Raw genomic sequence first — 24686 nt, 5'->3', positions numbered from 1 at the left:
GGGGCCTGAACTCTGGGTCTGGGCACTGTCCCTCAGCTCTTCAGCTCAAGGCTAGCACTCTACCACTTGAGCCACAGCGCCACTTCCGGCTTTTTTCTTTTTGCTCATGTGGTGCTGAGGAATCGAACCCAGGGCCTCATGCATGCAAGGCAAGCACTCTACCACTGAGCCACCTTCCCAGCCCTGTGAGACTCTTATCTACAATATACCACTCAGAAAACCAGAAGTGGTGCTGTGGCTCAAGTGGTAGAGTGCTAGCCTTGAGCTGAAGAGCTGAGAGATAACACCCAGGCCCAGAGTTCAAGCCCCATAACTGACCAAAAAGAAAAAAAAAGTATATTTTGTACTTCTTTTTCTATATTTTCCCTTCTTTAACTTAAATTTTCCCCTTTATTATTTTTTTTTTTTTGCCAGTCCTGGGGCTTGAACTCAGGGCCTTGGCACTGTCGTTGAGCTTCTTTTGCTCAAGGCTAACACTCTACCACTGGAGCCACAGCACTACTTCTGGCTTTTTCTGTTTATGTGGTATTAAGGAATTGAACCCAGGCCTTCATGCATGCTAGGCAAACAATCTACCACTAAGCCACATTCCCAGCCCATTACTTCTGTTTTTATTCATCTTATCTTTTAAAAATTTTTTGAGCCAGGCGCCAGTGGCTCACACCTGTAATCCTAGCTACTCAGGAGGCTGAGATCTGAGGATCATGCTTCAAAGCCAGCCCCGACAGGGAAGTTGATGATACTCTTATCTCCTTTATTAAACCACTCAGAAAAGTGGAAGTGCGCTGTGGCTCAAGTGGTAGAGTGCTAGCCTTGAGCTGAAGAGCTGAGGGACAGTGCCCAGGCCCAGAGTTCAAGCCCCACCACTGACAAGAGAAAAAAAAAAAAATTGAGTCAGGATCTCTTCATGTAGCTGAAGCTGGCCAAGAACTCACAATCCCATTGCCTTGCTCACCTGAGTTTTTGTGCCAATAAACCCAGCTGCATTTTATCTTTAGTAGTTCATTAAAATGAAGTCAAGCAGCACTGGTAGCTCACATCTGTAATCCTACTTAGGAGGCTGAGATCTGAGGATCATGGTTTGAAGCCAGCCCAAGCAAGAAAGTCTATGAGATTCATCTGCAATTAAATCACAGAAAATGATGGAAGTGAAACTGTGGCTCAAGTGACAGAGTATTAGCCTTGAGCAAAAGAAGCTCAGGGACAGTACCCAGGCCCAGAGCAAGCCTTGGAACAGACAAAAAAAAAGTCCAAAACTTTTTACTTGCTCACTTAGAAATCCTTAGAAAATGTTAGAAATTGAAGGTTTTCTTCCTCTTTCCCATTTACCCATGCCCAGATCTTGGTATACATCCTATTTGAACACTCTTTCCAAACATTTGCACTAAGTATTTCTTATCCCATTGACATTATACTGCTAGTTCTTTTTTTTTTTGGGTCCAGTAGTGGGGCCTGAACTCTGGGCCTGGGCGCTGTCCCTCAGCTCTTCAGCTCAAGGCTAGCACTCTACCACTTGAGCCACAGCACCACTTCCGGCTTTTTTCTTTTTGCTTATGTGGTGCTGAGGAATCGAACCCAGGGCCTCATGCATGCAAGGCAAGTGCTCTACCACTGAGCCACCTTCCCAGCCCTATACTGCTAGTTCTAAGAGTTGCTTATGAGTTTCCTTATGTCTTTTGTGCTGAGTTGAACACCCAAACACCCAAAATGTTTGCTGAATGATTAAACCATAGTTAATCTATAGCATTTAGATTGTACTACATTATTAACTTTTGTGTATGTGTGTGTGTGTGTGTGTGTGTGTGTGTGTGTGTGTAGCTGTCACTGTAGTGGGGCTAGAAGAACTCCTACTGCTACCAGGAGATTGTTAACCTAGTTACTCAGGAGGCTGAGATATGAGGATTATGGTTCCAAGCCAGCAGGAAAGTCCATGAGAGTCCTTTTTTTTTTTTTTTTTGTCAGCCATGAGGCTTGAACTCCAGGCCTGGGTGTTGTCCCTCAGCTCTTAACCTCAAAGCCAGAGTTCTACCAATTGAGCCACAGAGCCATTTCTGGTTTTCTGAGTGGTTTATTGGAGATAAGAGTTTCATGGAGCAGGGTGCTGGTGGCTCACGCCTGTAATCCTAGCTACTCAGGAGGCTGAGATCTGAGGATCGTGGTTCAAAGCCAGCCCGGGCAGGAGAGACCGTGAGACTCCTATCTCCAATAAACCACCAGAAAACCGAAAGTGGCGCTGTAGCTCAAGTGGTAGAGCGCTCGCCTTGAGCTGAAGAGCTGAGGGACAACACCCAGGCCCAGAGTTCAAGCCCCACGACCGACAAAAAAAAAAATAATAAAAAGAGTTTCATGGACTTCTTGCTTGGGCTAGCTTTGAACCATGATCCCCAGATCTCAGCCTCCTGAGTAGCTAGGATTACAGACGTAAGCCACCAGCACTTGACTACATGAGATTCTTATCTCCAATTAAGTACCAAAACGTTGGAATTGAAGCTATGGCTCAAGTGGAGATCACTACTTGAGCAAAAATGCTTAGAGAGGGCTGGGAAGGTAGCTCAGTGGTAGAATGCTTGCCTTGCATGCATAAGGTCCTGGGTTCAATTCCTCAGTTCCACATAAACAGAAAAAGCCAGAAGTGGCACTATGGCTCAAGTGGTAGAATGCTAGCCTCGAGCAAAAGCAGCTCAGGGACAGTGCCCAGGCCTGAGTTCAAGTCCCAGGACTGGCAAAAAAATAATAATAGTAATAGTTATTATTATTATTATACTTATCATCTATCCAGTATTATAATCACTTTTCTAACAAAATTATCAACTACTCAGAGAACTTTTGAATATTTTCCTCAGCTAGGGCAACATGAGTGGTAGATACTCTGAGCATTTTGCTTGAAACATGAGGAACATTTTGCCTGAGATTAGAAGCAAATGAGAATTCTTATGCTAGTTGTTTGTTTCCTTTAAGAAAAAATAGCCTCCTCCTTGGACACAGCCAGGCATCACTGGTTCACTCTGTAATCCTAGCTACTAAGGAGGCTATAATATCTGAGAATCACACTTTGAAGTCAGGACAGGAAAATCTGTGAGATTCTCACCTCCAACTAACCAGCTGTGGCTCAAATGGTATAGTGCTAGCCTTGAGAGAAAAAAAAGCTAAGAAGGCCAGGCATCAGTGGCTCAAATCTGTAATACTAGCTATTTAGGAGGCTGTGATCTGAGTATCAAAGTTTAAAGCCAGCCCAGGCAATAAAGTCTCTGATACTCATCTCCAGTTAACCACCAAAGGAGGAGAAATGGCACTGTGGCTCCAAGTGGTAAAGTACTAGCCATGAGCACCAAAGCTCGACAGTACCCAGGCCCTGAGTTCAAGCCCTAGGAGGTGCGCCTGTGCCTATGTACACACACACACACACACACACACACACACACACACACACACGCACCAACCTTGGACATTTCTCCCTTTACCCATGAAGTTCAAGAATTTTATCAAGATGTATGTAGCTTTTTAAAAAATTAATCCTGAGTGCCAATAAGCTGAACCTCTCAGCTGGGTGCCAATGGCTCACGCCTGTAATCCTACACAGGAGGCTGAGATCTGAGGATAGCCATTCAAAGCCAGCCTGGGCAGGAAAGTTGGTGAGAAACTTATCTCCAATTAACCATCAGAAAACTAGAAGCGGTACTGTGGCTACAGTGGTAGAGCACTGTGGCTACAGTGGTAGAGCACTAGCCTTGAGTTGAAGAGCTGAGGGACAGCGTCCAGGCCCAGAGTTCAAGCCCCACAACTGACAAAAAAAAAAAAAAGAAAAGAAATGGAATGAACTAGAAATTATACCTTCTAGCTATGATTTAACTAGTCTGTGTACTGGGGCATGGTTCAAGTGGTAGAGTGCCAGCCAAGTAAGTATGAAGCCCTGAGTTCAAACTCTAGTACTACCAAAAAACAAGTGTTCTCTGGCCTAATGTCCGTGGTTCATGCCTATAGCCCTAACTAGCTACTTAGGAGGCTGAGATCTGAGGATCACGGTTCAAAAGCCAGTAGGGGTAGGAATGTCCATGAGACTCTTATCTCAAATTAACCATGAAAAAGCTGGAAGTGGAACTGTGGCTCAAACGGTAGAGGACTAGCCTTCAGCAAAACACTGACAGTACCCAAGCCCTGAATTCAAGCCCCGAGACTGGCACAAAACACACACACACACACACACACACTTGCACACTCACGCACACATGCACGCATTCACACACACAGCCTTGTAAATCACTTTGTGAAAATGGGAATCACATGGGATAATGTCTTCAATTTGCTTTCCTCAAAGCAGTTTCTATTTGGGAGAGCAGGATAAAGAACCATAAAAGCATTAAAAAAAATAAAGTACTCACTGGGTGCCAGTGTCTCACACCTGTAATCTTAGCTGCTCATGAGGCTAAGATCTGAAGATTAAGGGTCTAAGCCAGCCCAGCCAGGGAATATCTTAGACTCTAACTCTAATGAACCACCAGAGAAATGCAGTTGTGCTATGGTGGATCAAAGTGGAAGAGTACTAGCCTTAGCAAAAAGCTCAGGGACAGCATCTAGGCCCTGAGGTCAAGCTGTGGGACTGTCAAAAAACAAAACAAGGGGCTGGGAAGGTGGCTCAGTGGTAGAGGGCTTGCCTTGCATGCCTGAGGCCTGAGTTCGATTCCTCAGCACCACATAAGCAAAAAGAAAAAAGCCGGAAGTGGCACTGTGGCTCAACTGGTAGAGCGCTAGCCTTGAGCTGAAGAGCTGAGGGACAGCGCCCAGGCCCAGGGTTCAGGCCCACGACCGGACCCCAAAAAAAAACAAAACAAGGGAGGGGGAGGATGGGAAAGGATGGGAAGGGGAAACAAAGGAGGAGGTTATAATGCTTGATAGGAAATGTACTCATTATCTTGCCCATGTAATTGTAACCCCTCTGTACAGTATTTTCACAATAAAAATAAAAATTTAAAAATACAAAAATAACACTACTCTCATATGTAAATGTGCCTTTCAGACAATTTGCATTTGAGATGGGGAGTGGGTTTTTCCAGATTGAACTCATTAGCTTCTAAAAGTGTGCAGAATCCACAGTGACCACTAGGGGCCAGGAGGCCCTATGTCATAGCAACCAGGAACAAAGACTAGCAGTTAATGTGGTTAAGGAGCACTGTTTTGTATCTTCCATCTTGAGAATGAATACAACTACCTGCAAAGGGGCAAATAATTTGACAGAAGTAGGATAAGCTGGCTGGGCTGGCCTCTCTGAACCACAGCAACTAAATTCCTCAGCTCATTGTAGGCCTCATTGCTTCTTTGATAATATCTGAAAGAGGATTGGACACATCCATCCCGGGCACCACACAGAGGCAAGCAGGCACAGGAGAAAGATTATTATAAGGTTTATTACAGGAGCTATATTTCCCCCAAGAGGGAGCACATGGCCTCCATCACCATCCAGGTAGCAGGAGGGTCTGGGGGATAGGAAGTGAGGGAGATGGGAGTTCAGGTGGCTCCAGGCAGGGGAGAGAGTGGGGCCATCTGTATGGAGAGAACTTTAAGAATGGGAGGGGGCCCAGGTGTGGATGGAGCTGAGGACCAAAGGTGATCATCATACTAAGAATATCTGTCTCAGTATTAAACTGCCTGGGGTAAATACTATTTTCTGAGCATGTGCAGGACGTCCCTAATCATCTTTATGCCAATTAAAAAAAAAATCTCCTCTGGGAACATACTTTGAAAGCTAAGGTCGTTTAGAAAAAAAAAATCACTAGGGGGTGGGAAATTGGCTCAGTAGTAGATTGCTTGCCTTGCATGCATGAGGCCCTGGGTTTGATTCCTCAGCACCACATAAGCAGAAAAAAGCCAGAAGTGGTGATGTGGCTCAAGTGGTAGAGCGCTAGCCTTGAGCTGAAGACCTGAGGGACAGCGCCCAAGCCCAGAGCTCAAGCCCCAGGACCAACAACAAAACAACAACAACAAATCACTAGGAGCCAGGCTCCCGTGGCTCATGCCTGTAATCCTAGCTATTCAGGAGTCTAAGATCTGAGGATTGCTATTCAAAGCCAGCCTGGGCAGGAAAGTCCTTGAGACTGTTTTTTTGTTTTTGTTTTTTGGTATATCTTTTTCTTTTTTTTTTTTTGGGTCCGGTTATGGGGCCTGAACTCTGGGTCTGGGCACTGTCCCTCAGCTCTTCAGCTCAAGGCTAGCGCTCTACCACTTGAGCCACAGTGCCACTTCCGGCCTTTTTCTTTTTGCTTATGTGGTGCTGAGGAATCGAACCCAGGGCCTCATGCATGCAAGGCAAGCACTCTACCACTGAGCCACCTTCCCAGCCCCTATTTTTTTCTTGTAAAGATATTGTACAGAGGGGTTACAGTTACATAAGCAAGGTAATGAGTATATTTCCTATCAAGCATTGTTTTCCCCTACCCTTGAGACTCTGATATCCAATTAACCACCAGAAAACCCAAAATGGCACTGTGGCTCAAGTGGTAGAGCACTCGCCTTGAGCTGAAGAGCTCAGGGACAGCGCCCAGGCCCAGAGTTCAAACCCCATGACTGACCAAAAAAAAAAAAAAAAATCACTAGGGCTGGGAATATGCCTTAGTGGTAGAGTGCTTGCCCTAGCATGCATGAAGCCCTGCGTTGGATTCCTCAGTAGCACATAAACCAAAAAAGCCAGAAGTAGTGCTGTGGCTCAACTGGTAGAGTACTAGCCTTGAGCAAGAGAAGGTCAGGGACAGTGCCCAGGTCCTAAGTTCAGGACTGGCAAAAAGAAAAAAGAAAAAAATCACTAGACACTGGTGGCTCACACATATAATCATAGCTACTCAAGAGGCTGAGATCTGAGGGTAATGGTTCAAAGACAACTGAGGAAGAAAATATGAGAGCCTCTTATTTCCATTAACCAGCAAAAACACAGAAATAAAGCTGGATCAAAGTGGTTCACACCTGTAATCCTAGCTAATCAAAAGGCTGAGATCTGAGGACTGAGATTCAAAGCCAGTCTAAGCATGAAAGTCTGTAAAACTTATCTCTAAAAAACAAGAAGTGGAGCTGTGGCTCAAGTAGTAGAATGCTTGCCTTAAGCAAAAAACCTCAGGGACAGTGCCCAAGACCTGAGTTCAAGCCCCAGGACAGTCACCAAAAAAAAATTTTTTTTTAACCAGAAGTAGAGGTATGGCTCAAGTGATAGACCACCACGTTTTAGTGAAAAAGCGAAGCAAGAGCTTAGTTCAAGCCTTAGTACACACACACACACACACACACACACACACACACACACACTAGTTTTTGTTGTTGTATTTTTGCCAGTCCTGGACTTGAACTCAGGGCCTAGGCACTGTTCCTGAGCTTCTTTTGCTCAAGGATAGCACTCTACCACTTGAGCCACAGCACTACTGGCTTTTTCTGTTTATGAAGTATGAGGAATCCAACCCAGGGCTTCATACACGCTAGGCAAGCTCGCTACTGCTAAGCCACATTCCCAGTCCACAAACAAAAACTTTTTTTTTTTTTGTCGGTCGTGGGGCTTGAACTCTGGGCCTGGGTGCTGTCCCTCAGCTCTTCAGCTCAAAGTGAGCGCTCTACCACTTGAGCTACAGCGCCACTTCCGGTTTTCTGGTGGTTTATTGGAGATAGGAGTCTCACGGTCTCTCCTGCCCAGGCTGGCTTTGAACCGCGATCCTCAGATCTCAGCCTCCTGAGTAGCTAGGATTACAGGCGTGAGCCACCAGCGCCCGGCCAAACAAAAACTTTTAAGGATTGTTAGGTAAGGTATTCAAAGTGTTCTCTAGCATAGTACCTGGTACTTAGTAAGCTTTCAAGATGATCCATTTTGGCTAAACAGGAAAAAGGAATGTCTTTAATTCACTGAGAAGCACTGATAAAGACTCTGCTTAACCAAACCTTAATTAGTCAGGCTTCTGAGCACAACTTTGTAAAATCAAACATTTGTCTGTTGAGAAAAATGAGTATAAGTTTTTTGGGTTTTTTGTTGGTCATGGGGCCTGAACTCTGGGCCTGGGCACTGTCCCTCAGTTCTTCAGCTCAAGGCTAGCACGCTACCACTTGAGCCACAGCGCCACTTCTGGTTTTTTTCTTTTTGCTTATGTGGTGCTGAGGAATTGAACCCAGGGCCTCAGGCATGCGAGGCAAGCGCTCTACCACTGAGCCACCTTCCCAGCCCCTTTCTGGTGGTTTTATTGGAGATAAGAGTTTCACAGCTTTTCCTGCCCTGGCTGGCTTTGAACCACGATCCTCAGATCTTAGCCTCCTGAAAATGAGTATGAGTATAAAGCTCACTCATGGCCATACAGCACTCAAGTGGCAGAGCTCATGACAAGGCTGGACAATGACCACTTCCCACATCCACTGAATCTACCAAAATTTCTGGCCCCACTTTCCTCCCTTTCCCAGTATTCCTTCACACCAAAAAGAGTGTTTTAGGGGGCGGTGTGGGACCTTATTATGTGCTGGTCCTAAGGCTTGAACTCAGGGCTGGGGTAGAGTGATCTCAAATTCAATCCTGCCTCAACCTCTCGAGTGCTGGGATTACATTATGTGCATGTGCCAGTACTGTGGAGCTACCAAGCATAACTTTTTTAATTTAATTTTTTTACTTTGATCAGTCATGGAACTTGAACTCAGGACCTAGGCATTATCTCGGAGCTGTTTTGTTCAAAGGCTAGTAGTGCTCTACAACTTTAAGCCCTAGCTCCACCTCTGGTTTTCAGGTGATTAATTGGAGATGAGTCTCAATGGAGGGCTGGGAAGGTGGCTCAGTGGTAGAGCGCTTGCCTTGCATGCATGAGGCCCTGGGTTCGATTCCTCAGTACCACATAAGCAGAAAAAGCTGGAAGTGGTGCTGTGGCTCAAGTAGTGGGGTGTTATCCTTGAGCTGAAGAGCTGAGGGACAGCACCCGGGCCCAGAGTTCAAGCCCCACGACCGGACCACAAAAAAAAACATTTATGAGTTCTATGAGCTTTGCAGTACAGTTATTTCTTCCACATTCGGTGACATGTACATTTCTTTTGTTTTGCATAGCATCAGCTGTTCCCTCCCTCCCATTGCTGCCATTGAGTTGCTTAGTTCATTTTGGTCAATGTCCAGTGCAGCTGATGGGTCCCACTGTGTCAGAGGATCACCATTCAAAGCCAGCCCAGGCAGGAAAAGTCCATGAGACTCATCTCCAACAAACCACCAGAAAGCTGGAAGAGGTGCTGTGGCTCAAGTGGTAGAGCACTTGCTTTGAGCTGAAGAGTTGAGGAACAGTGCCCAGGCCCAGAGTTCAAGCCCCATGATGAACCAAAAAAAAAGCTACATCTTGTCTTTTTGTCTTTTGTGGGGCAGAAGCTTAAGCCAAATCCTTATGCATGCAAATGCTCTACCACTAAGCTATATCTAAGGCCCTAGTGGTCTTATTTTTTTTAACTCTATACAAGTTAAATAATGCTACATACACCCTTATCACTTATCTTTTCTGATTCATCCATGTTGATGTATATAAATGGAGTTTATATGTGTTTATGTGATAGCATTCCCTTATTTGAACATTTTACAACTGTCCATATTCATAGAATACCTGTTCATAGGTTTGTTTTTTTATTCTGCACAATACTCACCTGAGTATTATTTTTGTTGTTTGGTTTTCTTGTTGTACTAGAGGTCAAACCCAGGGCCTTGTACATGCTTGGCAAGTATTCTACCACCAAGACACAGCCCCAGGATTTAAAAAGTCATACAAATAAGTGCTTTTATTATTTATTTATTTACTTTTTGGGGTCCGGTCGTGGGGCCTGAACTCTGGGCCTGGGCACTGTCCCTCAGCTCTTCAGCTCAAGGCTAGTGCTCTACCACCTGAGCCACAGCGCCACTTTTGGCTATTTTCTTTTTGCTTATGTGGTGCTGAGGAATCAAACCTAGGGCCTCATGCATGCAAGGCAAGCGCTCTACCACTGAGCCACCTTCCCAGCCCCCTTTCATTTTTTTTGCAGTGCCATTTGCATGATAGTCAAGCTTACCACTGTACTACATCATCAGCTCTCTAAACATCATTGTTACTATCTCCTGATGCACAGGTGCAAGAGACTTTCTAGGATATGAAGTATTTATTTATTTATTGATTGATTGATATGAAGTATTTAAAAATCTTTTTTTTTTTTTAGCCAGTCCTGGGGCTTGCACTCAGGGCCTGGGCACTGTCCCTGAGCTGCTTTTGCTCAAGGCTAGTGCTCTACCACTTGAGTCACAGCAACATTTCTGGCTTTTTTTCCCAGCCCTTAAAAATCTTTTTAGAGGGCTGGGAAGCTGGCTCAGTGGTAGAGTGCTTGAGTGCTTGCCTTGCATGCCTGAGGCCCTGGGTTCAATTCCTCAGCACCACATAAGCAAAAAGAAAAAAGCCGGAGCCGGGTGCTGGTGGCTCACGCCTGTAATCCTAGCTACTCAGGAGGCTGAGATCTGAAGATCTCGGTTCAAAGCCAGCCCGGGCAGGAAAGACCGTGAGACTCCTATCTCCAATAAACCACCAGAAAACCGGAAGTGGCGCTGTAGCTCAAGTGGTAGAGCTCTGGCCTTGAGCTGAAGAGCTGAGGGACAGCGCCCAGGCCCAGAGTTCAAGCCCCATGGCCGACCAAAAAAAAAAGAAAAAAGAAAAAAGCCAGAAGTGGTGCTGTGACTCAAGTGGTAGAGCGCTGGCCTTGAGCTGAAGAGCTGAGGGACAGCACCCAGGCTCAGAGTTCAGGCCCCATGACTGGACCCCCCCCCCCAAAAAAAAAATCTTTTTAACTACTTACTCATGAAGTGTGCCAAAGTTATTATCATGATCATGCTGTAAGAATAAAGGCTTCTGACAGACCAAGTCAAAGATTTCTTGGCTGGGTGCCAGTGGCTCATGCCTATAATCCTAGCTACTCAGGAGGCTGAGGTCTGAGGATTGAGGTTCAAAGCCAGTCTGGGCAGGAAAGTCCATAAGACTCATCTCCAATAAACCACCAGAAAACCAGAAGTGGCTGGGGCTCAAGTGGTAGCGTGCTAGCCTTGAGCTGAAGAGCTGAGGGACAGCGCCCAGCCTAGAGTTCAAGCCCCATGACCGACAAAATAAAAAAGATTTTCCTCTAGGTAGAAACATTTAAAGGAGGAAAAATGAGTAATCACTAGGAAGACTATAGAAAAGAGTTATGTAATTAAAAAATCTTTAGATTTATTTTATTTATTTATTTTTGGTTGGTCATGGAGCTAGATAGATCTCAGGACCTGGTAGCTGTCCCTGAGCTTTTTCACTCAAGGCTAGCATTCTACCTATTTGAGCCACAGCACCACTTCCTGATTTCTGGTGGTTAAATGGAGATGTCTAACAGACTTATCTCAGATGGGCTGGCTTCAAAGTGCAATCTTCAGATCTCAGATTGACAGCCAACTTGATTTTTAATTTTTGCCAACCTGGAGGTTGTGAAATGGCATCTTAGAACATTCTAAATCAGTATATTCCTAATTACTAATCTGGTCCCAATTTGTTTCTTCCATCGTATTTCATCTTTTCTGTTCTTTCTACATTTAGGCTGTCTAATGTGGTAGGTACCAGCTATGTTTGGCTCTTTAAAGTTAAATGTATTTTAAAATTCAATTCTACAGGGCGTTGGTGGCTCACACCTTTAATTATAGCTACTCAGGAGGCTAAGATATGAGGATTGCAGATCAAAGCCAGCCCCAGCAAGGAAAGTCCTTATCTCCAACAAGCCACTGGAAAACCGGAAGTGGCGCTGTGGCTCAAGTGGTAGAGCACACACCTTGAGCTGAAGAGCAGAGGAACAGTGTCCAGGCCCAGAGTTCAAACCCAACAACCCACCCACCCATCCCCCCCCCCCAAAAAATCAATTCTTCAAGCTCACTAGCCATATTTCAAGTGCTCAGCAGCTACATGCGGCTCTATTGGATGGTAAATAGAGAACATTTCCAGCACTGCAGAATGCTCTATTATGGTTCAGCCCCATTCTAGTACTAATCACTGTGAATACATGTACTCCAGGTAACCAAAGTTATGGATGGTCTCTCTTTCCCCTCCTTCCTCCCTCTCTTCCCATTCTCTTTTCTTCTTTCTCCCTTTTCCTCTTCTCTCCTTTTCTTTCTCTCCATCACTATATATCTCTCTATCACTATATCTCTTTCTCTTTCTCAAATTCAGGCCCTTAGCTCTTGTTTGGCATTTTTTGCTCAAGGTTTATACTCTACCACTTCAGCCGCACCTCCAGTCAAGCTTTTCTGCTGATTAATTGGAAATGGAGTCTCCTGGACTTTTCTGTCCAGGCTGGTTTGGTACTGAGATCCTCCTGAGTAGCTAGGATTACAAGCATGACCCACCAGTACCCAGCTTGCCTTGAGTTCAAGTTCCAATATCAGAAAAAAAAAGTGAAAAAACTGAAGCTGGGTATAATGACAAATACCTGTAATCCCAGAGTTTGAGAGGCTTAGGCAAGAGGAAAGCTTAGGCCTAGGAGTTTGAGGCCAATTTGGACAACCATGGTAAAATCCCTTATTCAAGGAGAAAAAAAACCTATAGATATAGCTCAGTGACAGCACTTGCTTAGCATACCCTAGACCAACACTGCAACATTCCCAACACTGGGAAAACACTCTTAAAATCTATATGAGCTAGGTACAGTTACTATAGCATATACATGATGAAACTAAGGTCTAGACAAGTTAAACCATTAACCTTTGGTTATATAATTAGTAAATTATGGAGTTCAGAGGTTAAAACACAGACATTCCATTTTATACTTTTACTAAGTTCTCTTGCCTTTCAAGAAGGATAATAGTAACTAGAATTTATCAAACATCTATGTTAGGCCTAGTTTAGCCAAAGTAACTCCCCTGACAAAGGCTGCCAGTAGTCAGCCATTGTCCCTTCTCCATCCTTGCTAAAAAGCAAAAGAACTCTCTCCCCAACCTGGCAGCTTTGCAGAAGGCTACTGACAACCTTGAGGCTTATCACCAGCTGCACTGAGTTGCTGTATTAGTCAGGAGCTTTTAATAAAAATAATTTCTGTAATAGTTTCAATAACATTGATAGTATTGGTCATGCTGACCAAGTCAAGTTTATGTTTTACCTATGCTTCTGTGACTCAAGGCTATGTTTCTGCTATGATTTGCTTCTGTAATCTTGCTTGTTTGCCTCAGTAACAGAACCCAGAAAAACAAAGGTGAAAGTCAGGTCAGGTGGAGGCATCCAATCAGTAAAAAGCACATATGTAACCCTTCTGTTTTAACCAATAGAAGTAAGATTAGCTCATGCGTACAATTAGTTTATGATTTGTGGTTTTGCTCTATAAAAGCTAGCCTGTAAGACTGGGAGGGGTTGCTCTCTCCATAGACATGGCCCTGACCCGTCAGTTCAATTCTCCATGCTTGGCGCAAAATAAAAGCTTTGCTTAACTTTTGCTTTGTGTCAGCCTTGGTCCTTTGATCAAGAACCTTATCAATATATACACCATGCTTTTTTCTAAAGTCAAATGTATCAACTCAAGTACATCCTGAAACAACTGTGAGGGCGATAGCTATACAACAATCCCTTACTGGCACTATGAACATGGCTCTGGTGGTGGGAGGGAGGGGTAGACAGAGATCCTATTCATCAGCAATTCCAATGTTTCTCCCACACCCATCTGCAATATATGAATAATGAAGTATCTTTCTCTAGGCTCAAATGTCAAACTTCAGCTGGGCACTGGTAGCTCACACCTGTAATCCTAGCTACTCAAGAGGCTGAGATCTGAAGATAGTGGTTCCAAGCCAACTCAGGTAGAAAAGTCCATGAAACTCTTATCTCCAATAAACTACTCAGGAAAAAAACAGAAGTAGAGCTGTGGTTGAAGTAGCAGAGTGCTAGGTTTGTACAAAAGAAGCTTAAAGACAGCACTCAAGCCCTGAGTTCAAGCTCTAGAACTGGAACAAAGAAAATAAAAATTCAAACTTTAAGAACATACAGCCAGGTACCAGTGGCTCATGCCTGTAATCCTACCTATTCACGAGGCTGAGATCTGAGAATCATGATTTGAAGCCAGCCCAGCAGGAAAGTCCATGAGACTTTTTTTTGGGGGGGGGTCTAGTCATGGGGTCTGAACTCTGGGCCTGGGCACTGTCCCTCAGCTCTTCAGCTCAAGGCTAGCACTCTACCACATGAACCACAGTGCCACTTCTGGCTTTTTTTTCCTGCTTATGTGGTGCTGAGGAATCGAACCCAGGGCCTCATACATGGGAGGCAAGCACTCTACCACTGAGCCAGCTTCCCAGCCCCTCCGTGAGACTCTTATTTCGAATTACTTGCCAAAAAGTCAAAAGTGGAGCTGTGGCTCAAGTGATAGAATGCTAGCCTTGAGCATAATTGCTCAAGGATAACATCCAGGCCCTGAGTTCAAGCCCAAGGATTAGCACCAAAAAAAAAAAAAAAGAATCAAGAGATTTAGCCATGTGCCAGTGGCTCATGCCTACAATCCTATTCAGGAAGCTGAGATCTGAGGATCATGGTTCAAAGCCAGCAAGAGCAGGAATGTCCGTGAGATTCTTATCTCCAATTATCCACCAGAAAACTGAAGTGACACTGTGGCTCAAGTGGTAGAGTGCTAGCCTTGAGATGAAGAGCTCAGAGAAAGGGCCCAGGCCCACAGTTCAAGTCCCATAAGAGTGGTAGGTGGTGGGAAGATTTAGCTGGGCCCTAATGACTCACACCTCTGACCCTAACCACTCAGAGGCTGAGATCTGAGGATTGAAGCTAGGTAGGGAGAAGAGTTCCTGATACTTTTTTGGTCGGTGTTGGGGCATGAACTCTGGGCCTGGGTGCTGTCTTTGAACTCTTCAACTCAAGGCGAACACTACCACTTTAGCCACTGCACCACTTCTGGTTTTCTGGTGTTTTTTTTGGAGATAAAGAGTCTCACAGGGCTGGGAAGGTGGCTCAGTGGTAGAGCGCTTGCCTTGCATGCCTGAGGCCCTGGGTTCAATTCCTCAGCACCACATAAGCAAAAAGAAAAAAAGCCGGAAGTGGCACTGTGGCTCAAGTGGTAGAGCACTAGCCTTAAGCTGAAGAGCTGAGGGACAGTGCCCAGGCCCAGAGTTCAGGCCCCACAACTGGACCAAAAAAAAAAAGAAAAGAAAAGAGTCTCACAGACATTCCTGCCTGGGCTGGTTTTGAATGGCAATCCTCAAATCTCTCAGCCTCCTAAGTAACTAGGATTACAGGCATGAACCACAGGCACTAAACAAGTTCATGATACTTTAATCTCCAATTAAGCAACAGAAAGCTGGCATGGTCAAGTGGTAACGTGCCAGCCTTGAATGAAAAAAAATGAGAGCATGAGATCCTGCATTCAAGTGAAACTATTAGCACCAAAAAATAAACAAATTAATACAACATACATAGACACAGTAGAATCTGATAGTTTTACCCAATCCAAATATTGTTATTTTCTCTATAACATTGTCTTACAGTCCTAAAAGAATGTATTGAGAAAAACAAACAAAAAACAACGCTCAGCACTGGGGGCTCATACCTGTAATCCTAGCTACTCAGGAGGCTGAGATCTGGGAATCGAGGTTCAAAACCAGCCGGGGCAGAAAAGTCCATGAGACTATCTCCAATAAACAACCATAAAACCGGAAGTGGTGCTTTGGCTCAAGTGGTAGAGCTCTAGCTTTGAGCTGAAGAGCTGAGGGACAGTGCCCAGGTCCAGAGTTCAAGCCCCACGATTGACCAAAAAAAAAAAAAAATCAAATGTAAGCTGGGCACAAGAGCTGATGCCTGTAATACTAGCTACTCCAGATCTGAGAATAGAGGTCCCAAGCCAATCCAGGCAGTAAAGTCCATGAGACTCTACTCCAATTAACTACCCAAACAAAAAAGTCAGAAATAGAGCTGTGCTTAAATGGTAGAATGTTAATCTTGAGCAAAGCTCCGGGATAGTTCCAGGTCTTGAGTTCAAATCCCAGACTGGTGCAAGCACACACACACACACACACACACACACACACACACACACACACACACACACACACACCCCAGAAATAACTCAGCAATCCCTTTTCAAGGCATATATCCAAAAGAAATAAAAGAAGCTGAAGAGCTGAGGGACAGCGCCCAGGCCCAGAGTTCAGGCCCCACGACTGACAAAAAAAAAAAAAGGGCTGGGAAGGTGGCTCAGCGGTAGAGTGCATGCCTTGCAAGCATGAGGCCCTGGGTTCGATTCCTCAGTACCACAGAAAAAGCCGGAAGTGGCGCTGTGGATCCAGTGGTAGAGTGCTAGCCTTGAGCTGAAGAGCTGAGGGACAGCGCCCAGACCCAGAGTTCAGGCCCCATGACCGGCAAAAAAAAAAAAAAGAAATAATAGATTTCTACTCTCCCATTTTTAGTACAGCTTTAATTACAATAGCCAAGATATAAAAACAATCTGTCTGTTGAAGTAGTATAGTACTAACCTTGAGTACCAAAGCTCAGGGACAGTATCTGGACCTTGAGTTCAAGCCCAGGACTAACACACACACACACACACACACACACACACACACACACACACACACACACACACACACACACACACACACACACACAATTTTTTAAATGCTAGGCATGTTGGCTCATGCCTGTAATCCTAGCTACTTGGAAGGCAGAGATCTAAGGTTTGGTATTCCAGGCCAAGCCAGGCAAAAAAAAAAAGTTCTATTATGTAAGGTTCAGCCAAAAGGAGACCACCACATGGTTCTGTCAGAAAAGAGTTTGAGAATGCTGCCAGCCTGCACAAAATGGAGGCATGCAGGGGGTTCAAGGGATGCAGGGGCAGAAGGGGCGAGGAAGAGAGGGAACAGAGGAATAAGGGGCAAGGGGCAAAGGGAAAGGTTGCAAGGGGTCCAGGAGCAAAAAGGGGGAGAACTAATGATGGAAACTGATATATAGGGAGAGGGCAGGAGGAAGTGTGGCCACAGTGAAGACCTCAGAGTCTGGAGGACCTCCCACTGCTCCCAAGTGTAAGTGTGCCAATTACCTGGGCAGGGACTTCTAGAGAAGGGGCCATGTGTGCACCAAGGGAGAATAATAGGGAAGGGGCCATTTCTTTCTGGGAGGTATGGGGGAACCTAACATATTCCTTCTCAACCAATGGCTAAGCCAGATAGGAAATGCCTAGCATCTCAGTGGCTAGGGAACCACAAATAGGTTTGATGTCCTTGGCATAAATTGAGGCCCAATCTCAAAAATAACACAAAAAGAGGTTGACAAAGTAGCTCAAGTGGTACAGTACCAGTACCTGCTCTAGCAATCTTTTTTTTTTTTTTGGTAGATGGTAGGGCTTGAACTCTGGGCCTGGGCGCTGTCCCTCAGCTCTTCAGCTCAAGGCTAGCACACTGGCACTTGAGCCACAGTGCCACTTCTGGTTTTCTAGTGGTTTATTGGAGATAAGAGTCTCATAGCCTGTCCTGCCTAGGCTGGCTTTGAACCGTGACCCTCAGATCTCGGCTTCCTGAGTAGCTAGGATTACAGGTGTGAGCCACCAGCACCCAGCTCATTCTACCACATTGAGCCACAGCTCCACTTGTTTTGTTTTTTTCTCCTGTGGTTAAGAATCTCAGGGATGGGCTGAGAAGGTGGCTCAGTGCCTTGCATGCCTGAGGCCCTCGGTTCGATTCCTCAGCACCACATAAGAAAAAAGCCGGAAGTGGCGCTGTGGCTCAAGTGGTAGAGCGCTAGCCTTGAGCTGAAGAGCTGAGGGACAGTGCCCAGGCCCAGAGTTCAGGCCCCATGACCAGACCCAAAAAAAAAAAAAAAAGAATCTCAGGGATTCAGGCTGGAGATTCTCAAATCTCAGCCTTCTGAGCAGCTAGGATTACAGGTATGAGCCACCAGTGCCTACGTGCTGTTTTTTTTTTTTATTGCAGTACTAGCAACAGTAACCAGGGTGGCCTTGTGCATGTTAGGTAAGCACTCTACCACAGAGCCCAAGTAAATATTTTTGTTTGGCTTTAGACAGGGCCTCACTACATAGCCTCGGCTGCTGGCCTCTAACTCCCTATATACTTATACTCAGATCAGTCTGTCCAGTCTGTTCAGTGCTAAGATTACAAGTGCACCCAACCCAAGCAGTCTAAACAATACATTTAAATAATTTCTATAATTTTGGGGCCTGAAATGAAGACAATACAGAATTTTGCTCTGCAATCATTTGGACATTCAATACCAAAATTTCTAACATAATAAAGTAAGAGTAAGTTTTAGAACTTAGTGGAAATATGAAATACAATGACAAACTACAAATACAGTATTTTAAGTATCAACTGATGCCAAGAAAATAACTGTTTAAATTGGTTTTAGTTCATAACAAATTGTTATGAAGGGCCATCTAGCCAAATAAAAAACAGCAAAAGATTTAATATGATCTTAAGAGAAACTAGAGCCCAAGAAAATCATATCTTCAGTTTCCCTTCAGTTTCCAAGAAACCATTTGTTCATGGCTATTAAATACAATATTGCCTTTTTGATCTGTGTTTTTTTTTTATTATTATTATTATTTTTTGGGTCCGGTCGTGGGGCCTGAACTCTGGGCCTGGGTGCTGTCCCTCAGCTCTTCAGCTCAAGGCTAGCGCTCTACCACTTGAGCCACAGCGCCACTTCCGGCTTTTTTCTTTTTGCTTATGTGGTACTGAGGAATCGAACCCAGGACCTCATGCATGCAAGGCAAGCGCTCTACCACTGAGCCACCTTCCCAGCCCTTTGATCTGTGTTTTAATGCCTAAGGATAGCACAACTTTAGCTGAACAAAAAGAAAAAATGTAACTCACTAAACTAATATTTGATTACAGTGCCAAGTACTGTGTTAATTAGTGAGTTTCTATTATTATTTGCCAGTGGTGGGGCTTCAACTCAGGCCCTGGGCACTGTCCCTGAGTTTTGCTCAAGGGTAGCACTCTACCACTTGAGCCACAGTGCCACTTCCAGCTTTTTCTGTTTATGTGGTACTGAGGAACTGAAACCAGGGCTTCATGCATGCTAGGCAAACACTCTACCACTAAGTCACATTCCTCTGAATTTCTGACTTTAATATTCTCATCACTTGATTTTTTTTTTTTTTTTTTTTTGGGTCCGGTCATGGGGCCTGAACTCTGGGCCTGGGCGCTGTCCCTCAGCTCTTCAGCTCAAGGCTAGCGCTTTACCACTTGAGCCACAGCGCTACTTCCGGCTTTTTTCTTTTCGCTTATGTGATGCTGAGGAATCGAACCCAGGGCCTCAGGCATGCAAGGCAAGCACTCTACCACTGAGCCACCTTCCCAGCCCCTCACTTGATTTTTTTTTAAACTCTGATTACAAATTACCTTCTGGAATTAACAGAAATGATGTGTCTTACTAAAAAGTTTTGTTTGTAATCAGAAAAGTTCATCTTGGGGCTGGGAAGGTGGCTCAGTGGTAGAGCACATGCCTTGCATGCCAGAGGCCCTGGGTTCGATTCCTCAGTACCACATAAGCAAAAAGAAAAAAAAAGCCAGAAGTGGCAGTGTGGCTCAAGTGGTAGAGTGCTAGCCTTGAGCTGAAGAGCTGAGGGACAGCGCCCAGGCCCAGAGTTCAGGCCCCATGACTGGACCCAAAAAAAAAAAAAAAAAGTTCATCTTGTTTACTGCATAGGGATAGCTTAAGATTTCGATTTGAAAACATTTTTTTCTGTGCTGAGGTTACCAAATGACCTACTTTGAGAAAACAATAAACCAGGAAGCAGTGTGACTAACTGAATTCTGGCAAGTGCTAGAACTCCAGTTGGAGTCATCACCAGTCATGAGCTCTGCATTCCAGCTCAATCAATCCATCATCGCATATGATTCCAGAGGCAGTGCCGATTGGTCAAACAAATTCCAATTCAGTTAGGCTAACAAAAATGGGGGCAAAAATCACTGTGTTAAACACTTGGTAAATTACCTCCAAGTCATTTGAAATTACTTTCAAAATTCTTTCATTCTCCTTATTCAATTCACAGAAGACTAGTTTTACTAACTGAAAGCTATCTAGGTGTTAATTCATAGGCGTTACCCCCCCCTTTTTTTTTTCTTGGCAGAACGGGGAATGGAACTATAAGGCCTTGGACAGGGCACGCTAGACAACCTAAAATAATATTAGTGTTATGCTGATGTTCAAAGTTAATTCATATTAATATCCAAGTTTCTAGAACACTTCCTTACTTGGCTAAGGCCGGACAAAAGGAAAACAGCCATTTCATGTTTACATACATACCCACCCCATGACTCTGCAAGAAGGCCTCCTGCAAACAACCCTGGATTTACATTCCTAGCTAATCACCAAACCAGCAGCCAAACCATCTTGACTGATTAACTCCACCTTTCGAGTCGCAAGCACCAAAAACAAACACGCTCCATAAAAACAGGACCCCTTCCCCCACCCCACCCTCCCCGCACCCCGGTCTCTGGAGCTAGGTTTTCGGATCCCTGGTCATTTCTCCTCCTTCCTCAGTCTAGAGTAGCAGCAAGGGAAGAAAAAGGGATCCACAGGCTTGGAGAGACCTAAGCCCAGTCCGCGAGCCACCTGGAGCCCAAGCCTCCCCTCGGAGAGGCCCCGCCACCGGGCCCGATCCCCACCACGGGGCCCGGAGCCCCACCAGGGCCGGATCCCCTCAGCCGGCTCCACTCCGAAGTCGGTTTGCAGAGCACTCTGGCTCTGTGACGAGGTCTCAACACGAAAAAAGCACCTAAAAGCCCTATGACGACAGAGTTGTGATTAGAGCCATGACTGAGAGAAAAACCCACCAACGTGAGGGCCGTGCCTTTTTAATACGGGGGTGAGGAAAGTTCTTCACAGCCGCGGTGGGCGCCGCCGAGCTGCTAAGCACCTAGTCTATGCTGGGGGCCTCGGCGGCCAACCCCGGAGAGAAAGTTTCTCTCCGGGGTTGGCGGCCGAGCCCGCTGGTTTCAACCCCAGGACCCAAGTGGCGGCAGGGGGTAGAGGATGGGGGTTGGGGGAGGGGGGGCGGTCGTGCTAGCGAGAACGAAAAGGGATTTGACTGGAACCAAAGACCCCTCCTCCATCACCAGCCGGAAATACCGGTCTTTCGGGAAGGCGCGCTCTGTGGCGCACGCGCAATATTCCTTAGCAACGTCGGCTCCTAACCGCCGCACCTCAGAGCCCAGCAACAGTGGAGCGGCCGCGCGCCCCACCAATCAGCACCGGCCTCGCCTTCACCTGCTTCACCAATCAGCGCCGGCGCTGCAAGGACGTTTCCAGAGCTTTCGAGGAAGCAGCCTTTAACATGAATCCATCCGCCTAGTAATTTTTTCACCTTTTTTGTAAAGGAAAAGATGAGATGGCTGAAAGAAAAGGGATTTAATTCCTTAGTTCCCTTTATTTCATCTGTGAGGAGTTTGGAACTGAATTGAGAGACTTAACGGCGCCACGGAAGGTGTGAACGGGGGAACTACTTTTAGTGGCGCACGGAGACAGCGGCTACGTAGAGGTAAAAAGTGACGCAACAGACGTCGCATAAATATCGGCCCCGCGGCGCCGAGGCTGTAGAAGGCGACTTCTCTGTGAGGAGCAGCTGCTGCCGTGCTGTGTCCAGATAATTGGCAATTCTCGGCCTCTTCGTCTTCGGTAACAGGTACTGGCCTGTAGGGAACGAGTGGGAAAGGAGGCCTGAAGTGAAGTCAGGCCGCCGGTTCGTCGGTGTGTGTGAGTCTCGGAGGTGGGGGGTGGGGAGTGACGCGGCGCGGGCCTTGCCGGAATAGTGGGCCTTGTTTGCGTGCGGGGAGAGGAGGCGGCCTGCGCGCCAGAGACCAACGGCCGCCTAACGGATGGAGATTCCGTTGCGCTTGCCTCCCACGGGAAGGAGGGAATGAGGTGGTCTGTGGCTTCCGAATATCTTTAATACTGAATCTCAACGTGGGTTCTGCGTTTCACCTTTCTTTAGTGGGAGTTTTTGGCCCTGTGGTTTGGTTTTATTTTCCACTTATCGCCTTGCTAAGGTTTGAGTAAAGTGTGGGGTAGGGGAAGACTTTGAAAAAGACCCAACAGTTAGGGAGGAAGGCTGGATGCCTAGAAAGCACTTTGGACTTCTTTGTTTCGTTTTGTGCGGGCAGTGGGCCTTGAATTTGGCCTCCCCTTTTCCCCCTCCTCCCCCGGTTCCACCCCCCCCCCTCCCGCGCTCAATTGTGGTACGCCACCACTTGAGTCATAGCTCCATTTCTGGCTTTTTGATGGTTAATTGGAGATGAGTTTCTGGGACTTCTCTGCCCCGGTTGCTTCGAAACACGATCCTCCGGTCTCTGAGTGGCTAGGATTACATACGTGAGCCACTGAAGGCCTGCTTTTAACTAAACAGCTTTTGTAATTAATAACTTTATATGACAAACGAAGGCTTGCTAATGTGTTTTCAGAAAATAAAATTGTTTTTGAAGGACTTAGATGTGTAAATGTGAAAGCCTGAAATGACGTGTTTACGTTTTAAAATTACAGGTCAGAATGCAGATCTTCGTGAAGACCTTGACTGGCAAGACCATCACTCTAGAGGTTGAGCCCAGTGATACCATTGAGAATGTGAAGGCCAAGATTCAGGATAAAGAGGGCATCCCTCCTGACCAGCAGAGGTTGATCTTCGCAGGCAAGCAGCTGGAAGATGGCCGCACTCTTTCTGATTACAACATCCAGAAGGAGTCCACCCTGCACCTGGTCCTGCGTCTGAGAGGTGGTATGCAGATCTTCGTGAAGACCCTGACCGGCAAGACCATTACCCTGGAGGTGGAGCCCAGTGATACCATTGAGAATGTGAAGGCCAAGATTCAGGATAAAGAGGGCATCCCTCCCGACCAGCAGAGGCTGATCTTCGCAGGCAAGCAGCTGGAAGATGGCCGCACTCTTTCTGACTACAACATCCAGAAGGAGTCCACCCTGCACCTGGTCCTGCGTCTGAGAGGTGGTATGCAGATCTTCGTGAAGACCCTGACCGGCAAGACCATTACCCTGGAGGTGGAGCCCAGTGATACCATTGAGAATGTGAAGGCCAAGATTCAGGATAAAGAGGGCATCCCTCCCGACCAGCAGAGGCTGATCTTCGCAGGCAAGCAGCTGGAAGATGGCCGCACTCTTTCTGACTACAACATCCAGAAAGAGTCCACCCTGCACCTGGTCCTGCGTCTGAGAGGTGGTATGCAGATCTTCGTGAAGACCCTGACCGGCAAGACCATTACCCTGGAGGTGGAGCCCAGTGATACCATTGAGAATGTGAAGGCCAAGATCCAGGATAAAGAGGGCATCCCTCCCGACCAGCAGAGGCTGATCTTCGCAGGCAAGCAGCTGGAAGATGGCCGCACTCTTTCTGACTACAACATCCAGAAGGAGTCCACCCTGCACCTGGTCCTGCGTCTGAGAGGTGGTATGCAGATCTTCGTGAAGACCCTGACCGGCAAGACCATTACCCTGGAGGTGGAGCCCAGTGATACCATTGAGAATGTGAAGGCCAAGATCCAGGATAAAGAGGGCATCCCTCCCGACCAGCAGAGGCTGATCTTTGCAGGCAAGCAGCTGGAAGATGGCCGCACTCTTTCTGACTACAACATCCAGAAGGAGTCCACCCTGCACCTGGTCCTGCGTCTGAGAGGTGGTATGCAGATCTTCGTGAAGACCCTGACCGGCAAGACCATTACCCTGGAGGTGGAGCCCAGTGATACCATTGAGAATGTGAAGGCCAAGATCCAGGATAAAGAGGGCATCCCTCCCGACCAGCAGAGGCTGATCTTCGCAGGCAAGCAGCTGGAAGATGGCCGCACTCTTTCTGACTACAACATCCAGAAAGAGTCCACCCTGCATCTGGTTCTCCGTCTCAGGGGTGGCTATTAGTTTTACAGTCTACCCTCCCAGTGCCCAAAGATGGCATTACTCAGCACTATAGCCATTTGCCCCAATTTAAGTTTAGAAATTAACCAGTTTCAGTAATAGCTGAACCTGTTCAAAATGTTAATAAAGGTTTTGTTGCATGATAGCATATTTGGTGTCTGGTATGAAATTTTGTAATGATGAAAACTAACTGGGTGGCTTGTGAAAGCAGAATTGGTGGTATGACTAAAATTAGTACAAGTGAGATATCATTTGCTGTTTAAGGACGACACATTTAAAGGGTAAACAGGATTTAAATGAAAGTTAAACGATTCTGTGGGGTTTAGGGATGCAGATGAGCCATACCTTCATACCTTCCATGTTTTGGTTGAGTGCCTACTGAGCATCTTTAAATTCAGCACTTGGTAAAAATGTTTTAACAGGACAGTTTTCTGACATACTGATTCAGTACATCATTAAGACTTCTGGTTTTCAGACATAAGATTCCCATTAGAATATGGAAGTAGTCTTGTCTTCAGGAATACAGGGGTGGAGATCCTTTTTTTCCCAAGGGTCATTTGGACATTTGGCCATACAAAATTACCAGTACAGGTAGATAGGTCACAGGCAGTTATCTAGAAGCTTGTGTGTGTGCTTGTATACCAAATGAATTTTCAGGACTTACATAGCTGTAATGGAACCAATGTAATGGTTCTCAGAGACAAGTGGAAACTGCGTGGTAAGTGCCTGTAAAGAAGTTTGGGTGGGGGTGGAAAGGTGGCTCCGGTAGAGTGCTTGCCTTGCATGCATGAGGTCCTGGGTTTCATTGCTTGGCACCCA

The 24686-nt window shown here is 46.0% G+C and overlaps 1 protein-coding gene across 3 annotated transcripts; it reads left to right on the top strand.

The window, feature by feature from the left end:
• The first annotated feature begins 21533 nt into the window (after window positions 1-21533).
• Window positions 21534-24012, top strand: Ubb (ubiquitin B). 3 transcript variants are annotated; one of them, XM_042671153.1, is made up of 2 exons: window positions 21534-21636; window positions 22491-24012. In XM_042671153.1, the coding sequence occupies exon 2, from the start codon at window positions 22497-22499 to the stop codon at window positions 23868-23870; it is 1374 nt and encodes a 457-aa protein (XP_042527087.1). In that variant the 5' UTR covers window positions 21534-21636; window positions 22491-22496; the 3' UTR covers window positions 23871-24012. The 3 variants fall into 3 exon arrangements, with proteins under 3 accessions (XP_042527087.1, XP_042527088.1, XP_042527092.1); XM_042671154.1 differs by having other exon boundaries at window positions 21550-21629; XM_042671158.1 differs by having other exon boundaries at window positions 21608-21626; window positions 22488-24012.
• Window positions 24013-24686: the final 674 nt, after the last annotated feature.

The sequence above is a fragment of the Dipodomys spectabilis genome, unplaced genomic scaffold (assembly GCF_019054845.1).
Source record: "Dipodomys spectabilis isolate Male_0828 unplaced genomic scaffold, ASM1905484v1 ptg000018l, whole genome shotgun sequence".
In the NCBI taxonomy this organism is placed as follows: Eukaryota; Metazoa; Chordata; class Mammalia; order Rodentia; family Heteromyidae; genus Dipodomys; species Dipodomys spectabilis.
The sequence above is the reverse complement of the archived record's forward strand: the minus strand, read 5'-3'. Positions and strand labels throughout refer to the sequence as shown.

Excerpts from the sequence above, each read along its gene's own strand:
- Ubb (XM_042671153.1), top strand. The coding sequence starts at position 22,497 with ATGCAGATCTTCGTGAAGACCTTGACTGGCAAGACCATCACTCTAGAG.